General features: G+C 35.7%; 1 protein-coding gene across 3 annotated transcripts in view; it reads right to left on the minus strand.

The window, feature by feature from the left end:
• Positions 1–23,618, minus strand: part of L3MBTL3 (L3MBTL histone methyl-lysine binding protein 3) — a 148,941-nt gene that overhangs the window by 47,627 nt on the left and 77,696 nt on the right. For all 3 annotated transcript variants that reach the window (XM_069077430.1, XM_069077431.1, XM_069077432.1), the window contains 3 exons: positions 15,949–16,034; positions 12,482–12,592; positions 3,071–3,185 (listed from right to left, as the gene is read on the minus strand). In XM_069077430.1, the coding sequence (XP_068933531.1) occupies positions 3,071–3,185; positions 12,482–12,592; positions 15,949–16,034 (312 nt within the window). The remainder of the gene's footprint in view (positions 1–3,070; positions 3,186–12,481; positions 12,593–15,948; positions 16,035–23,618) is intronic.

Below are 23,618 nucleotides of genomic sequence, written 5' to 3' on the forward strand. Positions count from 1 at the left end.
TATATATATATATATATATATATATATATATATATATATATATATATCTGCATTGGTAGAGGTTTCCTAACAAAAAGTTTCCTATACTAACAAAAGGGGTATATTTTCCTTATCTTATGCCAGACTTTTAAATAAAGCTAAGATTCCTGCCAAGTTCCTGCCCCCATCCCTAATTTAAAGCTTTCTTAAAAAAAAATCCTGTACATCTTGCAAAGTATTATCACTGAATCTATTTCACAACTGATAAAATTGCTACATGCGTTTATTACGGCACTGGCTTAATAACCTTTCGTTAAAGCTTTTCAAATCCCTTTAATATAAAAAGCTTATATTAAATCTATTTTTACTTCAAGTACATATCAATGTAACAGACAAAGCAAAAGGTCATACACAATAAAACAGGTTCTCCTAAAGAAATTGTATTCATAGTTAACTTTTCTATCAATCAAATCAAGAAACACTTATTAAATACTTAAAGAGAGCTCTAAATACTCTGCTAGGTGGTCAGGATATAAAAATTCAAAACAATATGGTTCTTGACCTCAAGAAGCTTAAGATCTTCTATATGTGAAACAAAACTAAACATTAGAACATGATTACGAGCACATGAGACTAAAAAAATAACAAACATTTACTAAGCAGTTACTATGTGCTTGGCAGAGGTGTTAGTGAAACAAGTACAAAGAATGAAACAATTCCTACTCCTGAGGAATTTACATTCCAATGTCAGAAAAAAGTAGATATACACACACATATACAGACAGCAAAAATATAAAGTAAACAGGAAATACAAAACATTTGAATATAACATCAAAGGGAAGGTAGGGAGACATTCAAGGAGATGGATCAAGAAATGTTTTGTGGAAGAGGTGGCATCTGAGCTGAACCTTAAAGGAAGACTATTTCCATAGGTGAAGTTGGAGGAGTACCCAGTTAAAGGGATGGAGATATAAATGCACAAAGTTAAGAGGGCAAGAGAAAAAAAATCAGGAAATGGTAAATAGCTTAGTGTGGCTGAAATTCAGGCTATGTAAAAAGCAGTATGAAATAAGGTTGAAAAGTTGGCTTGTGGCCAGACAGGCATGAAACTTAACCACCATGCTAAGGACTGTATTTTATTGAACAAGCAATGGAGTTAAAAAAGAAATGAAAGAGAAATGATGGACTCAAGAGGAAAAACGATACATGTGTTTTTTAACGTGGCCAATGTAGGAATTTGCTTGGTGTATTTGTTATGAAAGTTTTCCCTTTTTAAATTCAAAAGGGACACAGGAAAGGTGAAAGAAAAAGAAAACAAATGCTTGTTAATTTTTTTTAATTTAAAAGAAAAAAAACACAAGCAATGAGACACCACTGAAGTTTTTTGAAAGGCCACATATATATATATGTGTGTATATATATATATACACACACACACACACACACACACACACACACACAGGAGGATTAGTTTGGCAGTAGTGTTAACAATAGAGAAAGGTAAGACTAAAATTAAAAAAGAAATTAGGAAACCATCATAACAGCCAAGGCAAAAAACAATGAGGTCTTGAACTAGGTTGGTGGATGTGGAAATGGAAAGAAAGGGAAAGATATAAGACATATTGTTCCCAAATACTGTTTCCTAAAATAATGATTGTAATTCTTAGCTATGAAAGTAAAGTCAGTCAACACACTGAATCAATTATAAAACGTCAAAAACAAGCATAAAATAAGGAAAGTTAAAATCAGAAATAATATGATAATTCAGTGATAGTACCTTCTAAAAATGGTGGTATGGATGGAAGGGGATCTATTTCTTTATGGATAGAAAAAAGAGAGAACTGGCAATTCAGGTTTGAAAGACTATGGAGTTGAATGAAACAGATATCAGGTACATTGGTCTCATCCCAAACTCACTTTCTCTGCCCTTAGAAATTTCTCCTTCAGACTTATGATGATAAATGCTATCTACTGTCAGAGAAAGAAATGATGGAGTCTGAATGCAGATTGAAGCATTTTTTTTACTTTCTTTATTATTCTTGGGTTTTTCTGGCCAGTGTTTTCTTTTGCAACATGGCTAACATGGAAATGTTTTACACGACTGCACATATATAATATATATCAAATTGCTTGCCTTCCCCAAAAAAAGAGTTGGGAGGAAAGGGAGGATAAGAATTTGGAACTCAAATTTTTAAAAAGCAAATGTTAAAAATTTTTGTTTACATGTCATTGAGAATTTTTTTTTAATTAAAATAAATTTCCCTTTCAGCTGAGAAGAGGAGGTACATCTTGACATTATTTTGTTTCTTAACATTAGTCTTATTTTATATTACTATTTCAACTTATCAATTATTCTCCTGGTTATAAAATGTCAGCAAGTACAAATACTCTCTATTTCCCACTACTTGGGGAATAACACTATTAAAATCAATAGATCCCTAAAAAACCTCTCAACTCCAAAGCTGGCCCCAAATAGCTCCATGTATATGAGTCATTTTATTCCTATGGATATGTATCTTAGCACAATCATTTTTGGTCCACAAATTTCTGATATTGTAGACCCTTAGAATTGGGGGAGGATATTGCAATAGAGAATAAATGAGAAGGCCAGTCATTTTGTCTTTTTATATGTCTCGGTTTTCCAACACATAAAATGGGGGTGATAGCTTCTCCTCCCAGCTAATTTCAATATCTCAAGGCAAAGTAATCTGTGAAACTAAGAGAAAAGTTTACAATGGATAAGGAGAGCTAGGTTAACAAGTGAAAATCCAACAAAGTACAAATGCCTAGTTATTTCTTTAAGCCTTAATAATTTTTAAGGCAGCTAGGGAGCCCAATGGGTAGAGGGTTGGAACTGGAGTCAGGAAGACCCAATTTCATATCTTGACTCACATACTTCCTAGCTGTATGACCTTGGTCAAATCATTTGACATCATTCATCCTCACTTTCCTCATCTAAAATAAGGATAATAATCACATCTGTCTCTCAGGACTGTTTTGAGGATCAAATAAGATACACATCTAAAATACATTTCAAACTTTAACATGCTAAATAAATGCTAGCTATTATAATTGTTCTAAGTTCTCTTACTAAGAGGAGGCTGAAGAGGATGTCCTGTTTTTGCACACCAGCCAACTGGATGGATGTCCGGAGAATCTGCTTCAATCCAATAATCATAGCTATTACTCCAGCCATCAAAGTGCACCTACATATATAAGAGAAGATAAACAATATATTTCAGAGAATAAGAATAAGAAATAAGAATAATAAAAATAGGAAAAAGTTACTGACTACATTAATAACTCATTTTGATTTGTCAAGTAAATGCTGTCCATTATGCTACTCAAAAGAATCTAAAATTATTTTCCTCTATGATGTAGCCTCAAAGTATTAAAAAAGTAAGAAACATCATACTGTCAAGTCTGAAGCAGAAAGATCTTGAAGCAATTATAGTAAAAAAAAATTTAAACTAAACCTTAACTATGCTATTCATTTGACTTTAGTTAGAAACATAATGGGTATTTTAAAATTTTAAGTAAAAATTATGTCTGTAGGATAACAATAACTAATGCAATCAACATTTCATTTTTTGATACTGATATCTAAAAAACATGCATGACTGGAGAATGATGCTTGGCCCAAGTATCAAAAGGAAGAATCCCTCATGATGATGGATTAATAGCCTACATGGTCACCAGCTGTAAAGACAGGAGATAACGGTGGGTGGTTGTGAAACCTAATCTACTTAGCAGCTTGATGAAAGCTATTCCTCTTTGCTCAATTTTTGTTTATTGATCTGTTTAGTTATTAAGGGTGACTCTGTTTGTCTTCTTTTACCTTCTTTTCTTAGCTCTCTTCACCACCAGGAGCTATAATGAAAGGAATTACTTGACTTATCTTTTAGCAACATAGTTAAAAAGATATATGCAGTTTCTAACTTAAAACAGGTTGTGTTCCAAAAATTCCTCCACAACTCATCTGTCAGGAATACAAAAGGCATTTTCCTATGAAAATACTGCAAGTCTCAGTGCATGTATAGGAAAATGAATTCAGATGTTAAGATCAGATCTTACACCACTACAAAGGAAATGAAACCTTCCACTTGGGATAAAATGGGGGAGGGAGGGCAAGAAATATTAGTGCGTAGAGGTACAAGAGAAGGAGCACGAGTTAATTTTTTACATATACAGAAGAAAAAAGGAAATTAAGAAAGGAACACTGACAAACACGGCAAGTTTATTTCTTCTTTGTTAAAGGTAATACTTAAAAAAACTATAAAAGAACTCTAGTTTCATAAAGCACTTAGCACAATATCTAGAACATAGTAAGCTTATATAAATGTTAGCTATTATTATTATTATTAATAAAATGTAGTATTTTTGTTTCTCTTTATACATTGACATTTTTTGTTGATGATTAAATTCAAAATTTTAAGAAAGAGGAGGGTGGGGAGGCCAGGTAGCACAGCGAGTAAGAGCACAGCGAGTAAGAGCACCGGCTCCAGTGTTGGGATGACCTGGGGATCAAATCCGGGCTCAGACACTTAGCACCCACCCAGAAACACCTGGCCGTGTAACCTTGAGCAAGTTACTTAACCCCAGTTGCTTAGGGGTGGCCAGGTGGCTCAGCAAGTAAGAGCACCGGCCCCAGCATCGGGATGACCTGGGGATCAAATCTGGGCTCAGATACTTAGCACCACACCCAGAAATAACTGGCCATATAACCGTTACTTAACCCTGACTGCTTTTAAAAAAAAAAAGAAAGGGGGGGGTGTCCTCATCTCCTTAGTCATCAGTATTTGTGTTGCAGTAAAAAATTGAGCACCCATATAAGAAGGAAAGCAGTCAAAAGGGAAAATTTTTTGCATCAAATCTCTGATATCCAAGATATTGAGGAACCTAATATATGAATGAAGGTATGAATGACTAAATGCAAAGGCATTTATTAAGGACCTATTCTGTGCAAAGCATTGTGCTAAAAGGAAGTACAAAGGAAAAAAGGCAATACATATAGGTTTCAGGTTTAAGTCAGATGGAAAGGTCCCATGGTCCTTAGGGAACAGCAGCAAAACAGATGGCAATGCCTCCTCTTTAATGTCATTCCTACTAACAACATCTTATCAGTTTATGATGCTGAACTATATTTAGGTGGTAAGAACTTTATTTTCTAGGTCTTCACTAGATGAGCTTGTATATAGTACTTGAAAAAGCATTTGCCAGGCTTCATCTTCACCAGGGATGATTTCCAAGATGGATGACTAGAGACACTGGGTTGGAAGCATTGTTATTCCCAGAGTTCTTGGAATCAGAGACCATGACTATCTCCACTGAGGTCTGAGGGGAGACAATGCTCAAGGTAATGGTGAGTTGACTTGCATGGAATATCCTGCCTTCTGTCTCCAGGTAAATCAAGTAGATATAGACAGAAATAGTGAAGACAGAAGGAAAAATAACTTAAGGTAAATTATAAATTTGGCTTGACATGTTAAGACTGAGGTAGTGGGGACAGTCAGGCAGAGTTGTCCCACAGCCAAGCAGGCGGGCAGAAAGTCAATCTGTCAATAAACATTTATAAAGCACCTACTATGTCCCAGGCACTGTGCTAAATTCTGAAGGACACAAAGACAGGCAAAAGGCAGACTCTGCCCTTTAGGAGCTCATAATCTAATGGGGAGACAACACGCAAACAACCATGTATGGACAAGTCATATACAGAATAAATAGGAGATAATCAATGACAGGAAGGAACTAGCATTAAGGAGGTTTCAGAAATGGTTCCTGTAGAAAAGGATCTTTGTTAGCTGCAACTTAAAGGAAGCCCAGAGGCAGAGATGAAGGAGAGAATTCCAGGCATGAGGGGCAGCCAATGAAAATTCCTGGAATTGGGAAATAGAATCTTGTGTAAGAAGAGCAAAAATGTCTGTGTCACCAGACTGCAAAATATTGGGGGACAGGGGTGAGGTTGAATGGTAAGGTATAAAAAACAAGGGGAGAGAATGTCTGTAACAATGAGTCAGAATTTTAAAAACTGAATAGGGCTAGACTGCCTTTGGGAAATTGCAGTTTCATAACAACAATCTTCTCCAGGAAACAAAGACTCATTTTTAAACAGCTTTTTAAAATATCAGTATTCATCATGCCATGTTCCCGTACTCCAGCTTCCACTTCCAACTTGGGATGCCAGCTATACCTTGGCTTCTGAATGATGAATAGTAATCAAATCAAGCTACCATTTCTGTAAAGGATATGTTAGTCAGGTGCCCTATAACTCCATCTTTGTGACTTCTCTGTTCAAAATATTCCTTCATGGCCTCCACTGCCCTATGTTTTGTAAGCTCCTTGAATATAGGAACTGTCTTGACTTTCTCTTTGTTTCCCTAATGTTAGGCATACTGGTGTTTACTAAACGCTTTCTTTTTCATTCATGTATTCCGGTGCTGTAGTCATGAACAGATGGAATAGCTTCTGAGGAAACAAGACTGAAAAATCACCCAAAGGACAATGTAAAGGTGCAAGGTGGGCACAGGTGGTCTGCAATATGCTACCAACAGAGACTTTAAAAGGAGAAGCAGGGGGCAGAGCCAAGATGGTGGAGTAAAAGCAGGAACTTGCTTGAGTTTATCCCCTGATTACCTCTAATACTTGCAAAAACGACTCTAAAAAAATTTTAGAACTACAGAACCTGTAAAATGACAGACTGAAACAAATCTCATGCTGAAGACAGCCTAACAGGTCAACAGGAAGGGTTGACCACACAATGCTGGGAGCAGAGATCAGTCCCAAGTGGGCCTCACCTGCACAGACCTGCCACACAGACTGGGCCAGAGCAGACCCTCATGGGACTGAAGCACTGGCAGCGGTGGCAGTTTCCAGACTCCTCAACCCAGAAATGCCAAAGACAAAGTAAAAGGTCAGTGGGGAAACGCTGCTGGCCCTGGGTGAGAGAGGAGCAGGGTTCAGCCCCTGCCCCCAGCAGCTGCTTCTAGAGATCCAGGCCCAGAGATAGTAGGTGGGCCAAATGGCTGATCAGAGGGCATTTGCAGGAATCTCTCTGCTGGCATTGAGGCAGGATTCTCTTTCATTTCCCTGTTTGGATCTGGGTCGTGGTCTTGGGTGGTGGTCCTGGGGTAAGGAGCGCTGGTGTGGCAGAGCTTGAAGTGGCTGTGGAGAGGCAATCCTCCTCACAGTTGAGGCAGGTTCCTAAAATTAGCTCTGACAATAACTGCATAAAACCCCAGAAATTTGGTACACAGTATTCTCTACTCTGGCAAAGAGCTCAAAAGTCAAGTAACTGGCTGGGAAATGAGCAAAGAAAGGAAAAGAAATCAAGACTACAGAATCCTTCTTTGGTGACAAAGGGGATCAAAACATAGAACTGGAAGAAGACAACAAAGTCAAAACTCCTACATCAAAAGCCTCCAAGAAAATATGAATTGGTCGCAGGCCATGGAGGAGCTCAAAAAGAAGTTTGAAAATCAAGTAAGAGAAGTAGAGGGAAAATTGGGAAAAGAAATGAGAGTGAAGCAAGAAAATCATGAAAAACGAGTCAACAACTTGCTAAAGGAGACCCCCCCACCAAAAAAAACCTGAAGACAATAACACCTTAAAAAATTGACTAATTCAAATGGCAGAAGAGGTCCAAAAGGCCAATGGGGAGAAGAATGCCTTAAAAAGCAGAATTTGTCAGATGGAAAAGTAATTTCAAAAACTCGCTGACGAAAATAACTCCTTCAAAATTAGACTGGAGCAATTGGAAGCTAATAACTTTATGAGAAATCAAGATACTATAAAACAGATCCAAAAGAAGGAAAAAATAGAAGACAATGTGAAATATCTCACTGGAAAAACCACTGACCTTGAAAATAGATCCAGGAGAGATAATTTAAAAATTATTGGACTATCTTAAAGTCACGATCAAAAAAAAAGAGCCTAGACATTATTTTTCAAGAAATTATCAAGGAAAACTGCCCTGATATTCTAGAACCAGAGGGCAAAATAGAAATTGAAAGAATTCACCAATTGCCTCTTGAAAAAGATCCTAAAAAGAAAACTCCTAGGAATATTATAGCCAAATACCAGAGTTCCCAAGTCAAGGAGGAAATATTACAAGAAGTCAGGAAGAAATAATTCAACTATTGTGGAAACACAATCAAGATAACACAATATCTAACAGCTTCTACATTAAAGGATCAAAGGGCTTGGAATATGATATTCCGGAGGTCAAAGGAGCTAGGATTAAAACCAAGAATCACCTACACAGCAAAACTGAGTATAATGCTATAGAGGAAAATATGGAAATTCAATGAAACAGAGGGCTTTCAAGCATTCTTGCTGAACAGATAACTTGAGTTTCAAGTACAAGAAGCAAGAGAAGTATAAAAAGGTAAACAGCAAAGAGAATTCATATGGAACTTATTAAAGTTTAACTGTTTATATTCCTATATAGAAAGATGATATTTGTAACATATACACACATATACATATGTATGTATACATGTGCATGTGTGTCTGTGTATGTATAGGTATGTATATATGTGTACATGTGTATATGTATACATACAGAGGGCACAGGGTGAGTTAAATATGAAGGGATGATCTAAAAAATAAAATTAAGAGGTGAGAGAGGAATATATTGAGAGAAGGAGAAAGGGAGAGATAGAATAGGGTAAATTATCTCACATAAAAGAGGCAGGAAAAATCTGTTACAATGGAGCAGAAGAACAGGGAGACGAAAAGGAATGAGTCAACTTTAATTTTATTGGGTTTAGCTTAAGGAGGGAATAACATATATACTCAATTAGGTATCTTACCCTACAGGAAAGTAGGGGGGAAGAGGATAAAAGGGAGGGCAGACTGGAGGAGGGGGTAGTCAGAAACAAACTTTTGAAAAGGGACAGGGTCAAAGGAGAAAACAGAATAAATGGTTGGGGGTGGGATAGGATGGAAGGAAGTATAGTTAGTCTTTCACAATATGACTACTATGGAAATGTTTTACATAACTACACATGTATAGCCTATATTGAATCTCTTTTCTTCTCAGTGGGGGTGGGTGAGAAGGAGCAAGGGAGAGAATCTGGAACTCAAGATTTTAAAAACAAATGTTAAAAAATTGTTTTTACATGCAACTGGGAAATAAGATATACAAGCAATGGGGTATAGAAATCCATCTTGCTCTACAAGAAAGTAAGGGGAAAGAGGCTAAGGGGGAAGATAAAGGAGGACAGAAGACAGGGCATACTAGGGAAAGGGATAATCAGTATGCTTGTCATCTTGGGGTGGGGGATAGGGAAGAGATGGGCAGAAAACTTAGAACCCAAAATTTTGTGGAAATGAATGTTGAAAACTAAAAATAAATAATTCAAAAAAGAAGCAGCAGCAAAGCAAAAAATACCACAAAAGAAATATATGAGCAAAAAAGCTGGACCAGTCACATGGAACAATGAAGGATGACCACTGGACTGTGGGCTTTATTGGTATCTTAATGATGTCAAGAGGATAAGCAGAATACTCTCAGCACTTTGGGGGGACCCCAACTAGTGAACTAATGAAGGATATTGGTAAGAATCGCAGGTGAAGGGTAATCATGAACTGGATGCAATCTGTATCACTTTCATAACATGCAAATGGATGAAATAAAAGATTCATTAGAGCATTGAATATTGAGCTTTACTTCAAACTGAGTAACACAGCTGAAAATATAATTTAAAAGACTGGAATTAACCTACTGTGATCAGGACACATAAATTATTCAATGCTACTATTTCCCATTTTTTTTTAATATAGACCATCTGCATTTGGAGTGATTATGTTTTGAAACCAAATAAATGAGAAAAATATATAACTGTTACAAAATTAGTTATTCTAAAGTGTTGTGGATTAAAATATTTAATTCTGTTTTTAAAAAGTAGCTAGTGAGCCGGCTTGGAACAAGGGAAATGCAATCCTAAAGATGAAGTTATTATCTCTAATAAGAATTCATTCTTATTTTCTTAGGATTGAAATAACTATTTCCAACTTAAAGCATAAGGTTACCATTACTATAGGAATCACAAACCTTAATATCTTAATAAATTACTCTTTGAAGTTTCCTACTTCCCTCCTCCAACACCTGGCAAACATAAACTATATTAAAAACAGATACTATTTAGGTGGGGAGATATTATTTTTTATGATACTATAGCATACTGTTTATCAGTACAAGTTTTAAATCACTTCTCAATTTGGCTGCTTAAAGGTAACTATTTAATGTTAACTGTACCTTACATGCTACAGACAAAATGCATCTTAAGATACATCACCTGAAATTAGTGTTATAAATTAACCTTAAATACCAAACAATAGCTGTGCCTTGGAAGCCAACACCCCATTAATTATTTTACCAGAGTTTCTATGGTCTCATCTGATTCTGTTTAAGCGGGTTTGTTTTAACTGACCTCATGTCTCAGAATGTCAAGAGGCCTAAGAAAACAACATAAAAGTTCTAGAAATGTAAAATGGTACTGCTCTTCCTATTATGTAACACTTTGTACAAAAACAGAATGCTTATCAGAAAATTACAATAATAGTACTAGATACATGGTATAAATACACACCATGGAAAAATGAAACAATGATTTCCTTTTCCTCAAAGAGAAATATAAAAAGCTGAAGGATATAGGACCTATCATAAACTGCACCCCCATACACACAGCTCTGACTACCATTTTAACAACATTAGGAAGAAACTTCCTATGGGATACAACCAATGTGAAATCACAGTCAAGAAAACCTGACTGTATCATTTCCCCTGTAAAAATGTTTTTGTTGGGGCAGCTCAGTGGTGCAGTGAATAGAGAACGGGCCCTGGAGTCAGGAGGACCTGAGTTCAAATCCAACCTCTGATACTCAATACTCAATAGCTGTGTGACCTTGGGCAAGTCACTTGACCCTAATTACCCTGCTTCCCCCCTCCAAAATGACCAAAAAAATTTTTTTTGTTTATAAGATCACAGATTTTGAGCTATGGAGGGACTTATTCCCCCTTCCCCAAAAATCTTTTAAACAAAAGTATACTTATTAAATCACTCACCCTTAACCATGACAATTACTATCCATATTATGAAGAAGATGACTGTTGTATGCTATCATTTCTTTTGACCCTAAGGACTAACCATGGGAAAATCACTGGGCTAAGAAGCAAGATCCAAAAGCTAGCCTGGGCTTTGCTACTCTCTGGGCCTCAGCTTCCTCATTTATCAAATGAGATATTTTAATGACTCCCCAGACTATGTATATGGCAGTACATACCCAAATTCTCCATTATCCTACAGATTATTTTCTTAGTAAAAATGAGATAAGATACTTATACACACTTAGAATTTCTTATCTCCAATATAATGTAATTAAAAATTACAATCCCTATTCTATAATGACAAAATAATGCCATAAACTTTTATATAATTCTTTAGTTTACTAAATGATATGAATTATATTTCATCATATCCTCAGGTCAACATCATGAGGTCAGTAGGGTTAGTTATTATTACTCTGATTTTTCAAATGAGGAAACTGAAACGCAGAGAGTTAAACTCTGTGTGTGTGTATGCATGTGTGTAGATAATTAATTAATGGTGGCACCAGGACCAAAACTCAGGCTTTCTGATTCCAAGGCCAATATTGTTGATTACACTATGCTATACTTATACCCTGTATAATAAGCAACAAGGCATACTGGAAAGGCTAATAAATTTAGAGTCAAGAGAAAATCAATTTGAATGTTGACTATATCTGTTACTACCAACTCAAAGAATATAAACTTGTAGAAGGCAGGGGGGATTTAAATTTTCTGTCTCTCCATCTCCATTGACTATCATGTTGCTTAGCACACACAGAAGGAGTTTAATTGATTGATACTTCATCTCTGTATGTCATAATGTCCTCATCTGTAAAATGTGAGGTTGCACTAGGAAACCTTCTCTTGTCCAAGAAAAGCACTTTCTTTACACATATCTGTTTGTGTTTTTTTTTATTAAAAGCATTTTAAAACAAAGGTAAATAACAATTCAAATTTAAGACTAAACAAAGATTATCTATTTTGGCCCAAGGAATATTTCCTGAAAAGGAAAGATTTTATATTTATCAGAAAGGTAAATGTAAAGTATTTTGAAAACCTTAAAATGCTATATAAGCGTCAGCTATTATCTTATCTTTTTTAACTGAATATCACTCATATAAATACAAAACCACTTTCTTACCACCACCACCACTATCACCATCACATGTTTCAAACTTGTTATCACACCAGATGTAAACACAGAAAATCGTGAGTTTTATTATACAAACCAGAGAAGGGAAGAATAGGGAGTGAACTTTAGATTTAACCTCAGATGCCCCTGTATTATGCATATTCCTATAGTAAGAAAAATGGAAACGTATAGTATCATCACAAGGTAACAAACCACTTGCTATGCTTTTATTCAGAAGTTTGCTACTAAAAAATAAACTCATAACAAGAAAAACTTACTTTTATTCTGTGCTCATCAGTATCTGCAACAGTTGCTACTCTAATAAACACAGGATTTCTTTTATCTACAATCTCAAATTTCATTTTTTTCTGGAATCCATGTGGTGGTTTCTGAAATAAAAGATGATTTTAAGTGGAATGCTTAAAAAGCAATTAAATCAGGTCCACATTTTATGCTAGAAATCTAATTTGAACAACAACAAAAAAAACTCTTTAAGTCTAATTAATGTAGGTGTGTTAGCATTAGAATAGGTACAGATGAGAGAATTAATCAGAATAAGGGAAAGTCATATTAAGTTCTGGAAGTAAAAGGCCTATTTTGTAGAAAAGTCCACAGGAACTCCAAATTAACTGTGAACAATACATTTTGGCACAAAAACTGGGCATAACTGAAAACCCTTCATGAAAACTGTCTTTTCATTTCTTCAAAGCCCTTGGTAGCCAAATTAATCCATTAGCAGCCAATAAGAAACATCTCATTACCAGAGGCAAGACATACAACATACAGGACTTCAGTTCTCTTGGTTGGGGGCCATCTCATTATGGCATCCAAGTTCCACTGGAAAAAAGCTCTCTCTACCTGAAAGAAGTTGAGAGCTCCTGCAGACCAAAGCAAACAGAGGATCTTTTGTACGTACATAGGAGCTAGAAGCAAAATTGGAGAGACCACTACCTGTGGCATGCCTTATTAGCCCTTGAAAGTATCAACATGCCACACTAAAAGAAGGAGTGAATCTCCACAGTCTCCATATTGCTCACTCTATACTCCATGAACAAGCAATATAAGGGTGATAGAGCAATGGATGGTAAGCTGATGCTCACTCTAACCTATCCAGTGGGCTAATGATAAGTTAAACACAGATGTTTTAAATAGTGCTGACAAATCAAATGATACTGGGAAAAAAGTAAATAAAATACTTTTCTGGAAGGCAAGAAAACCACTAAGGAGAAAGCTGCTTTAACATCTGATTTCCTAACAAGCTTTGCAAAAACAGCAGTCAAAGTACCCTCCTCAGGAAGTCAGGTAACTGATCATTTCATTCTAGTTATATGAACAAATGGTGAATGGTCCAAATGGAAGACCGTTGTAAAATATCTTGTCAGGATCCATTCAACCCTATGTCTTACCTTCCTCCAACTATCTGCACCTGTATCACAAATATATCATGATAGTGGATATTCATAACATCAACCATCAGTCAGTCATCAATATAATCTTTTATATTTTTATATAAATCTTTTGCTGTTCAATACATGTTTAAAAATGTTTTAGTACCTAATAGGCTAACCTGACCATCAGCTATGTAGAAAACTCTATTACCTCCTAGCAATTTCTTCCCTGAAGGTTTTAAATTGCCAGACTGCCCCTACAAACTTTTTGTTCTATATGCCACTTATGCAGAGACCAGGATTTTCAAGTTCAAACTTCTCACAAAAGCAATTGGATTTTAATTCATACTTTCTTCAAAAGGCAAGAAAAAAAGAGGTCAGTAAAAAAAAAGATTTTAAACTCTTAAAATATCTGTCATAAAGTCAAGACTATAAAACTTTCACACTTCAATCCACAGAATTTATGGTTAACTGAATTTCATAAATAATTCTAAATTAAGTCATCTGATTTCTCAGATAAGAATATCTGTAGATATCTGATTTCTCAGATAAGAATAACTAGATAAGAATCAAATTAAAAGCTAGCACATGGATAGATAGAGACACAGCAGAAATTAATACTGAGGAAAGAAACAGAAAAACTATAGCTATGGTATAAAATTAATGCTAATGATTATAAAGCTAAGTAATCAAGAAGTTTAAATTATGTTCAGTATATTTTATTGTGTAAGGAAGCAAAGATATATCGCACAGACATAGGTAAGTTTTTCATCATTTTAAGAAAATTTAACATTTCAAAGAATAAGCATCAATTATTTGGAAAAATGTATTCCTGTGGAACATCTGATTCACTGACAATACTGAATAAATGGTGGGTTATTTTGCAAATTATTCTTTCTCTGAAACTCATAACTGATAAAATAAGCTTCATCTTATATTGTAAAGAATCACACACATACTGAAATATGACATTTCTTTGGAATTTTTTTCTTTTTTGCAAAATAAGTTATCTTTCCCCTTTATTTCTCTCCCTCTCAGTTTGATATAATTAATTACCAGAGTAATTTTTTTTAATTTAATATCCTACCAACTATAATATGATGCCAAAGAAAAGTCTTTCCTGTTTCCTGTAGACTAAATAGCCATATTAAAAAAAGGACAAATACAAATGCTTTTAACAGATCTTTCTCCTCCTTCTTCCTTTGAACTCAGAAAAATAAGGATTTTGTTCTTCTAAACATCAAAGTAAATGTTTGTGGCAAGGGGAAAAAGCAAGCCTACAGAATTTCTGTATCTTTCTTCTCACAGTAAACATATTCACTTTGAATCCTAACGGGAGAGGCATGTATGTCATGCCTTAGTCATCCCTCATATCATCAAGATGGATGCTAGAAATTTATTGGAATAAATAGATTTTGCTGCATTTAACTCAATAAACACATTAGACCAAAAGCATTTAAAACAATCAAGTATAGCTTAACTTGCCATATGGTATTTCCACTGAAATTACAGAAAAATAGCTCCGATCAAACAAAAGCCTCTCATACTATACTGAAAAGGTTCCCAGGAAGTCTAATTAGAAGAATATATAGTGAATGATAGTACCATTTACTCTGGGTTGTTTCTAATGATTTTATGGAAAACAATATAATTAAAGTCAAATATGCTATTTTTTGCATTTCATATATAAACTGGGTATATAACAGATCAAACTTAGTGAACCCTTTCGTTCAAAAAATAATTTGCTGGTTATCAATGACTAATCAAAATTCCACTTTTTTTTTCTTACTTTTTTTTTTAAAACAATCCTGAACTACTCTGTTAGGAACCTATGGATTCTTTAATTTAACTTTCAAATGTACAGTTTTCTAAGCCCATGATTATTTTTTGCTTCTGTTCCCTACCTGCTTCTATTTTGGCTTCCTCTAGCATGATCTATTTTGTTCTTTGATTTCACTGGCTGGATCTCTCATCTGGAACTAAAATATAATATTAAAAACGGCTTAGGGAATTTGCTTTACATAAGCATATATATTTGTAATGGATTTTGCTTTTCTTGCCTTCTTAATAAGGGAGGGAAGAGATGGAGGGAAAAAATTTAGATCTGAAAATAAACCTGAATTTTTCAAAAAGTGGTATAAATTTATTCAGATGAATAACTCAGTAAAAGTACTATACAAGGTTATTTTGATTAATAGAAGAAACAATTTGTTCCTAAAAGTGTTTACCTGAGTTGAAAAGCAAAAAGTTGCTGAGAAAGTGACCATTTGTAATTTTCTATAATTTATTTTAAAAAATCAGAAAACTTGTATTTACTAATAAAAATTAATAGGACACCATAAAATATAGTCACTTACCACTTTAAAGGCCCTTGCAGGAGCAGGCAAAGAATTAGTTTCTTCCAAGTATTTGTCCCAGGAAAAATGTTTCACATTTGGGTAATCTACAAGGAGATTAAAAACAAAGAAAAATGCATAGACAAAAGTTAAAATACTAACATACTAAATAATATACAAAATTATTATTATAATCAGAAAAATTAACATTATGGTTTCTGAGTCCATTTTCACATAATAACCCCAAACAACCTTCTAGAAAGGTCACACATTGATGCTATTCCAGGTCATCTATATAAATTAAATAGCACCTTTTCATTGTGAACTCTTGATTTTCACCTTCAAAAATTTTAAGTAAAAAAATAAGGTTAAATAGTTTTAATTTTTTAAAAAAGAAAAAACTCACATTTATCACTTAATAATATGATACTTTGCATTATTTAAGTTTTTGTATACCAGTCTATGTCTTTATATATCTACCTCTTTTCTCCTCAACTCAATTTGAACATCTATGAGGCAGGGACCATTATTTATATTCCATACAAGACCTGACCCACAGCACTCAGTAGTATGGTTAAATAATTAAACCAGAGAACGATGGGCAGACCCACAGTCAAAAATCTATAGGACCAGAGTGTTCCTTAAAAACAATAGAAAGTAAAACTACTTCGAGGTACCACTTCATACATATCAGATCGGCTAACCTAATAGAAAAGAAAAATGACAACTGCCAAAGAAGAAGTAGAAAAATAGAGACACTAATGTACTACTGGTGGGGTTGTGCAATAGTCCAATCCCTCTGGAGAATAATTTGGAATAATTTATAGCAAAGGGCTATAAAACATTGAATACATATCCTTTGACTCAGCAAAAGCACTATCAGGTCTGTACTCCAAAGAGATCAAAGACAAGGGATAAGAATGTGCATATATATATATATATATATATCATATATATATAATATTTCTAGCAGCTCTTTTTGTGGTGGTAAAGAACTAGAAACTGAAGAGATGCTTATTAGTTGGAGAATAGCTGAACAAGCTGTGGCATATGATTGTGATGGAACACTATTGTGCTACAAGAAATGATGAGCATGACGCTCTCAGAAAAACCCGGGAAGATTTACATGAACTGATGTAAAGTGAAGTAAGGAGATCCAGGAAAATACTGTACACGTTAATAGCAATATTGTAACAATGATCTGCTGTGAAAGACTTAGCTACTCTGATCAAGGCAATAATCCAAGATAATTCCAAAAGACTCATAATGAAAAATGCTATCTACTGCCAGAGATCTGATGAACTTGGAGTGAAGAAGGCTGGAGCATATATTTTCACTTTTTAACGTTTCTTGCTTTTTATTAATTTTTTAGCAACATTGCTAATATGGAAATACAGTTTGCATGACTTCACATGTATAATCAATACCATATTGTTTGCCTTCTGAATGGGTGGGGGGGGGGCTTGAGGAAGGGAGAGGATTTGGAACTCAAAAAAATTTTAATAGGATGTTAAAAATAAATGAATCAGGGGTGGCCAGGTGGCTCAGCGAGAAAGAGCACCAGCCCCAGAGCTGGGATGACCTGGGGAATCAAATCCGGGCTCAGATACTTAGCACCCACCCAGAAACAACTGGCCGTGTAACCTTGAGCAAGTTACTTAACCCCAATTGCTTAAAAAAATAAAAAAAAGTAAATGAATCAATAAAAAATTTAGGAAGATCTTTCCACAAATATAAAGAATAGCATGTAGGAATCAATCATTCGATCCATCATCAAGTATTTCTTGAGGTCCTCTCAAATGACAGGTACTGGGTGTGGTACAACCACACTGGCATACCCAGGACGGCTGCTAGTACAGGTTCTTAGATCTGCTTTACTAGGAAAGATAGCTATTTAAGGGGTGGACAATCTTTTTAAATTCTATTCTCTAGTTGAGGGGAAAAGTCAGCACCCTGAACTTCAGAGAAAATACAAACAGAGAAATAAAGACCAACAGACAGAGCTCTGCCTGAATCAACTATACATTTTACATACATCTCTGGATGGAGACAATCTTTACATCTGAGCTGTCAAGGAGCTCTGAACATATGGCCACTCAGAATACTGACCAGGGAATCACAAGATCCTCTTCATAAGCAAGCCCCCAAAGCAAAATACCAACTCAGAGTATATATACACTTCTCAGACCCAGAAGGCATCACAATCCTATTGACTCAGTGCCTAATTAGAAATTAGCAAATGGTGTGAAAGCCTTCTTATAAGCAAACTTCCCTTAATGAATTCCACTTGAGGCCTATTAATGGGCGGGGGAGATCTTAAATCCCACTGATATTACACTAAGGAAACAAAGACAAAAGCAAAAATAGCTTTTGACCTCAAAGAGCTTACATTCTAATGTGAGAGAGAAATTTTATGTGTCTATGTAGTTACAGATATAGTTAGATCAGCTATCTATACACAACTATATACAAAGCAGGGAACCACTGGATTTTACTAAGTAGAGTGATACGTCAAATCTTTGCTTTAGGAGAATCAGTTTGGCAATTGTGTGGAGGGTAGATTGGAGTGGGAGACTTGAGTCAGAGAGACCAATCAGGATAATAATGAAATGTCTAGGTGAGTACCTGACCTAGAGCAATGGCTGTCTGAATGGTAAGAAAGGGATATTTCTGAGAGATGCTGTAGAGATAGAAATGACTACATATGGCAACTGGCCGGATATAGGGGTGAATGAGAATGAGGAGTGAAGGATGACACCAAGGTTGAAAAGCTGGATAATTATAATGATGGTAGCAACTTCAACAGAAATAGGGAAGTTCAGATGAAGGGTGGTTTTGGGAGACAAGATAAGTCTTGGATACAGGATCAGAGGAGCAGAGCTAGAAGGGGCCTCAGAGGTCATCAAGTCCAACCTCACCATTCTACACATTGAGAAAGCTAGGATACAGGGAAGTTAAACCCAGAATCCCATGGCTATTAAGTGTCTGATACGGGACGTGAACTTAGGACTTCTTGAATCCAAGTTCAACACACTATTCACTATGCTATCTAGCTGCCTCAAACACATTGAGCTTGAGATTCTTAAGGGACATCTAGTTTCAAGGGCACATAGTGATGTAAGATGGTAGGTTAGGTGAGAGAGTGCGACTGGACACATAGATCTAGACATTAGCAATGACAATTAAAGCCTTCAGGCTGATGAGATCACCAAGTGAGAGAGTAGAGAAAAGAGGAAAGATAAACAGAGGGAGTGCACATCTAAGTAAAACCAGGGTAAGCCAGGGTGGTGGGTACTGGAAACTCATGGAAAGGAAAGTTTATGTGGGCTTATAACCACATGGTCTCTACTCTAAAGTGAGTCATAGGACACACCTGGGTCCAACTCACAGAATTTTCTGGGCACTTTGCCCTCCTCAATATATGTGTCACCAATTCTGGTTGCATGCTAGCTTGTTAGATATGTGGTTTTCACAAATAAATTTTATGAGAAATGGTTCCCTGGGTAACTGAGTGGCCAGGGACTCTAAATGAAATACTAAAGCAGCCAAAATTGAAGCCCCAAGAAAACAACCACTTAATATGACAGTACTGAAAATGAATTGAACTGCTATACCAGAGTAAAGGACTTGGGTCTTAAGGCTTACAAACACTGCTGCAGCATGGCGATGAATGAATTCAAGTAGATGAACCTTTAAGAGGCATTGAATCTAAGAGAAGTAGCTTCTCTGACAAAACTTCAGTCACTATTCCATCACAACAAAAAGTAATAACAATAGCTATCACTTCTATAGCACTTTAAAGGTTCACAAAATACTTTCTGTATGTTATCCCATATGATCCTCACAACAACCCTGTGAGGTAGACACTATTATTATTCCCATTTCACAGATGAGTAAGCTGAGGCTAGCTTTCCTAGGGTCATATGGAAAATTAAGAGCCTGAGGCACAATTTGAAATCAGATGTAATCTTCCTGACTCCAAGCCCAGCACTCTCTAACAAACATCACATAGCCGCCTCATCATTTGTATGCATAGCCTACTTTTCTCTATTGTTAGACTGTTAGCTCTGAGGAGATTTGGTTTCTTCCTTTCTTTTTATCTCTAGCACTTAACACAGTGCCTGGAACATCGATGGCACTTAATAAATGCTTGCTGACTTGACTTTTATAGAAAATGAGTATGTGGGGCAGTGAGGTGGTTCAGTGAATAGAGCAACGGCCCTGGAGTCAGGAGGACCTGAGTTCAAATCTGGCCTCAGACACTTAACATTTACTAGCCACGTGACCTTGGGAAAGTCACTTAACCCTAACTGCCCCTCCAAAAGAAAAAGAAAAGAAAATGGGTATGTGCTTAATAAATATACTGTTATCAACAATAACAGAGATCATGATAATGAAGGAATAGAGTATAATCTTCAGTATGGGACACAAACAAGAGGGCAGGAAAAGTTATCCCTTATATAATGTGCTTAGAAATGTAAAGGGAAAGGAGAATCTCTCTGTCTATGGCTAGTCAGTACAAGAACCTTCTCTGTTTGGTGTATAAGGGACATTCAAGTGGCAGAAAGGTAGATAGTCTGCTGTGGATTAAATAGTCACATGAGAGGGAAGAGAGATTTTCAGGAAATTTAAGACCACAGGTCACCTCACTGACTTGTGAATACAACACCAGTAAAAGATGGTGGGATGTCTATTTACTCTACATTATAGACTATTAGAACTGGAAGGGGGTCTTAGAAGTCCTCTACGCCAACTCTGGCCCCCAATTTTACAAGTGAGGAAATCAAGAACCTAGTTTCCCAAAACCATGGAGACCTGAGCTCTACATTAAACTCTGGAAGGGTCTTTACCTAAACTTACTATTCTTTCATGGAGCAGCATAACAGTCTTTAAAGTACACACATAATAAATGTTTGCTGAATGAATGAGTAACTAATGATTAAGTGACTTGCCCAAGTTTGCCTGATTCAAAGTCTAATGCTCTTCCCATGATACCAAACTATTCCTATCTCCTTAATTTTCTAAAACTAACTTAACATGAATTTTATTGTACTAATTGAAAGAAAGATTACTGAAATCTTCTTATTCACTTCTATTTCTCAGTGTATCCCTTACACAAGCAAGTTATCCCCTAGAATAAAGAATAAAATAAAAAGGGGAAAATTGTTCAACAAAAGTAATCCAGAAATCAATAGCAACATAAAAAAATCTTCTTCAATTACTAAAAATGAGAGAAATGCAAATTAAAATAGCTCTGAGGATCTACCTCCCATCCATCAGACTGACAAAGTTGACCGCCCCCCTCCAAAAAAAAAAGGAAAATGACAACGCTGGAGAGACTTTAGGAAAACAGGAACATGAATGTACTCTTGATGGAACAGTGAAATGATTCAGACCTTCTGTAAAGCAACTTGGAACTATGCTTCCCAAATTAATGAACTATGCACATCCTTTTATCTATCAAGGTCACTACTAAATCCATACCCCAAATAATTCAAAGAAAGAAGAAAAGGACCCACATGCATAAAAAATACTTATAGTATCTATTTTTGTAATTGCAAAGAATTAGAAATTAGGAGGTTATTCACCAATTGAGTAATGGCTGAACAAATTATGGTACATGCAATGGAATACTCTTGTGCCATAAGAAATAATGAAGGGATTTCAGAGAGACCTGGTAAGATTTATATAAACTGATGCAAAATGAAATGAGCAAAACAAGAACAACGTACATATTAATAATATTGCTTTAAAAAAACTCGAAAAACTTAAGAACTCTGATCAGTGCAATGACCACCCATAATTATAGAGGACTAATGATGAATCATGCTAAATATGCTCTGACAGAGGTAAAGGTTGATGGTTGATGAAGTATGGGTCAGAGTCAAGACTCGAAAGCAAGTCTTTCTGGCTTTAAGTCCAGTTCTTTATCCAATATACCACACAGTTTCAGGTGTTTAGTTACCTATTTATCATAGATATTACAGCCTTATCAGAAAAATTATACAATACAAATATTTTCCCCAATAGCCAGTTTCTCTTCTTACTCCAGTTGTATTGATTTCAATTGTGCAAAAGCTTTTCAAACTCGTTATCAAATTTTTTTACTTCACCATTTATGCTCTTTTCTGCTTTTTAAAAACAATTCCTAAAGCAGGTATATACTGTGTTTAAGATGACACAAAGTAAACTTTTTTGGATGTTCCCTATTATTAGAAAGAATGTGTAGACCAGAGGTTCATACAATGGCGAGAGCACTGGACCTGATAAAGGTTGAAAGTGAAGCAAAAGATACAGTTCTAACCCCAGCTGCCACAACACAGCTCTAAGGCTTTTAGCCCTTTACTTAGGATTTCCTAGGCCTAAGTTTCTAATTTACAAAATAAAGGGATCCTGGATTTGCAGTCAGAAGACCTGGATACCTAGATTCAAATCCTTGCTCTGCTTCTTAGTACCTGTGTGACCTTAGACAAATCATTCCAACTCTAAATCTATGGTCCTATAATCCTAAGGGCTATGGCTATTTAATATTTTTATCGATGCCTTGAATAAAAGCATGGAAGGCAATTTATTAAACCTGTAGAGATGATACAAAGCTGGAAAGGATAGTTAATGTGTCTGGATAGAAATCAATTTTGATCGGGCATAATGATGAGCTACCACATTTTTGGAAGAACACTGACAAAATCCAAAGGATCCAAGGAAGGTTGATCATCATTGTTAAGACTAGAGGAACTAGGGATATTTAGTTTGGGAGAAAAAATAATCAACAGAGAGATGACAGTCATCTTTAAGCTTCTGAAAAGTCATCATATGGAAGAAATGCTGGAGTTGTTCTGCTTGGCCCAAGAAGGAAGAACCAGGCAACAAGAGGGTATTCTTGTTCAGGTATGGGTTGGAAGAAATAACCTTTGCGTTCCATTCCACCTTCTTGACTCTCGGAGGATAAATGTAGTCATTTGGATTACAGTGGCCACTAGTATGAGCATTTATTGAGTACTCAAAGGTGGCTGAGTACCCTAGAAGGCCAGAAGGGATCATAAAAGATTTAGTTTGTAAACCATTGATTGCAGGTGAAAAAGTAACATTGTTGGTTTAGTGTGGGGAGTCAAAGTACCCTTTAAACTGTTATGCTCAATGGAGGGCACAGGGGAGACATAAAACTGTTTCTTTTGCTCCTCTGACTTCACAGCAGTATTTTCCATCTTTCTAATCACAGTTCTCTCCAGGATGGATGGGGATTAAAGAGCTAAAGATGAGAAGTATATCACTTCATTAACATGCATAAGGAAATGACTTCTGTCACCTTGAGTCTTGTTCTTTCTCCTGTCTACAGCAGTTCTACTGCTATAAAGATAAGTATCTGGGAACTTGAGGCTTATAATTCAGCTCTGCAATTACAACTCTTGATTTCTTTTGAAATTAGTACTACCTATTAAGATAAAGCCATAGTGACCATTTAAAAATTCAACTAATCCAGGCTAGTTCTTTGAGATCAATACCTTCATATTCCTGAGGATGAAGAAATTCTAATTAAGTAGCAAATTGTCCTTTCTACATTTAAAATATCATGTGGAAGAGGATTAGACTTATTCTTTTTGGTCCCAGAGGACAAAACTAAGCAATAGGCAGAAGTGGCAGAATCACATTTAGGCCTGATATAAGGAAGAATTTCCTAACAATCAAGGTTA

Source organism: Petaurus breviceps, unplaced genomic scaffold, assembly GCF_028583685.1.
Source record: "Petaurus breviceps papuanus isolate PSGF00001 unplaced genomic scaffold, PetGlider_PUasm1.0 90977, whole genome shotgun sequence".
Classification (NCBI taxonomy): Eukaryota; Metazoa; Chordata; class Mammalia; order Diprotodontia; family Petauridae; genus Petaurus; species Petaurus breviceps.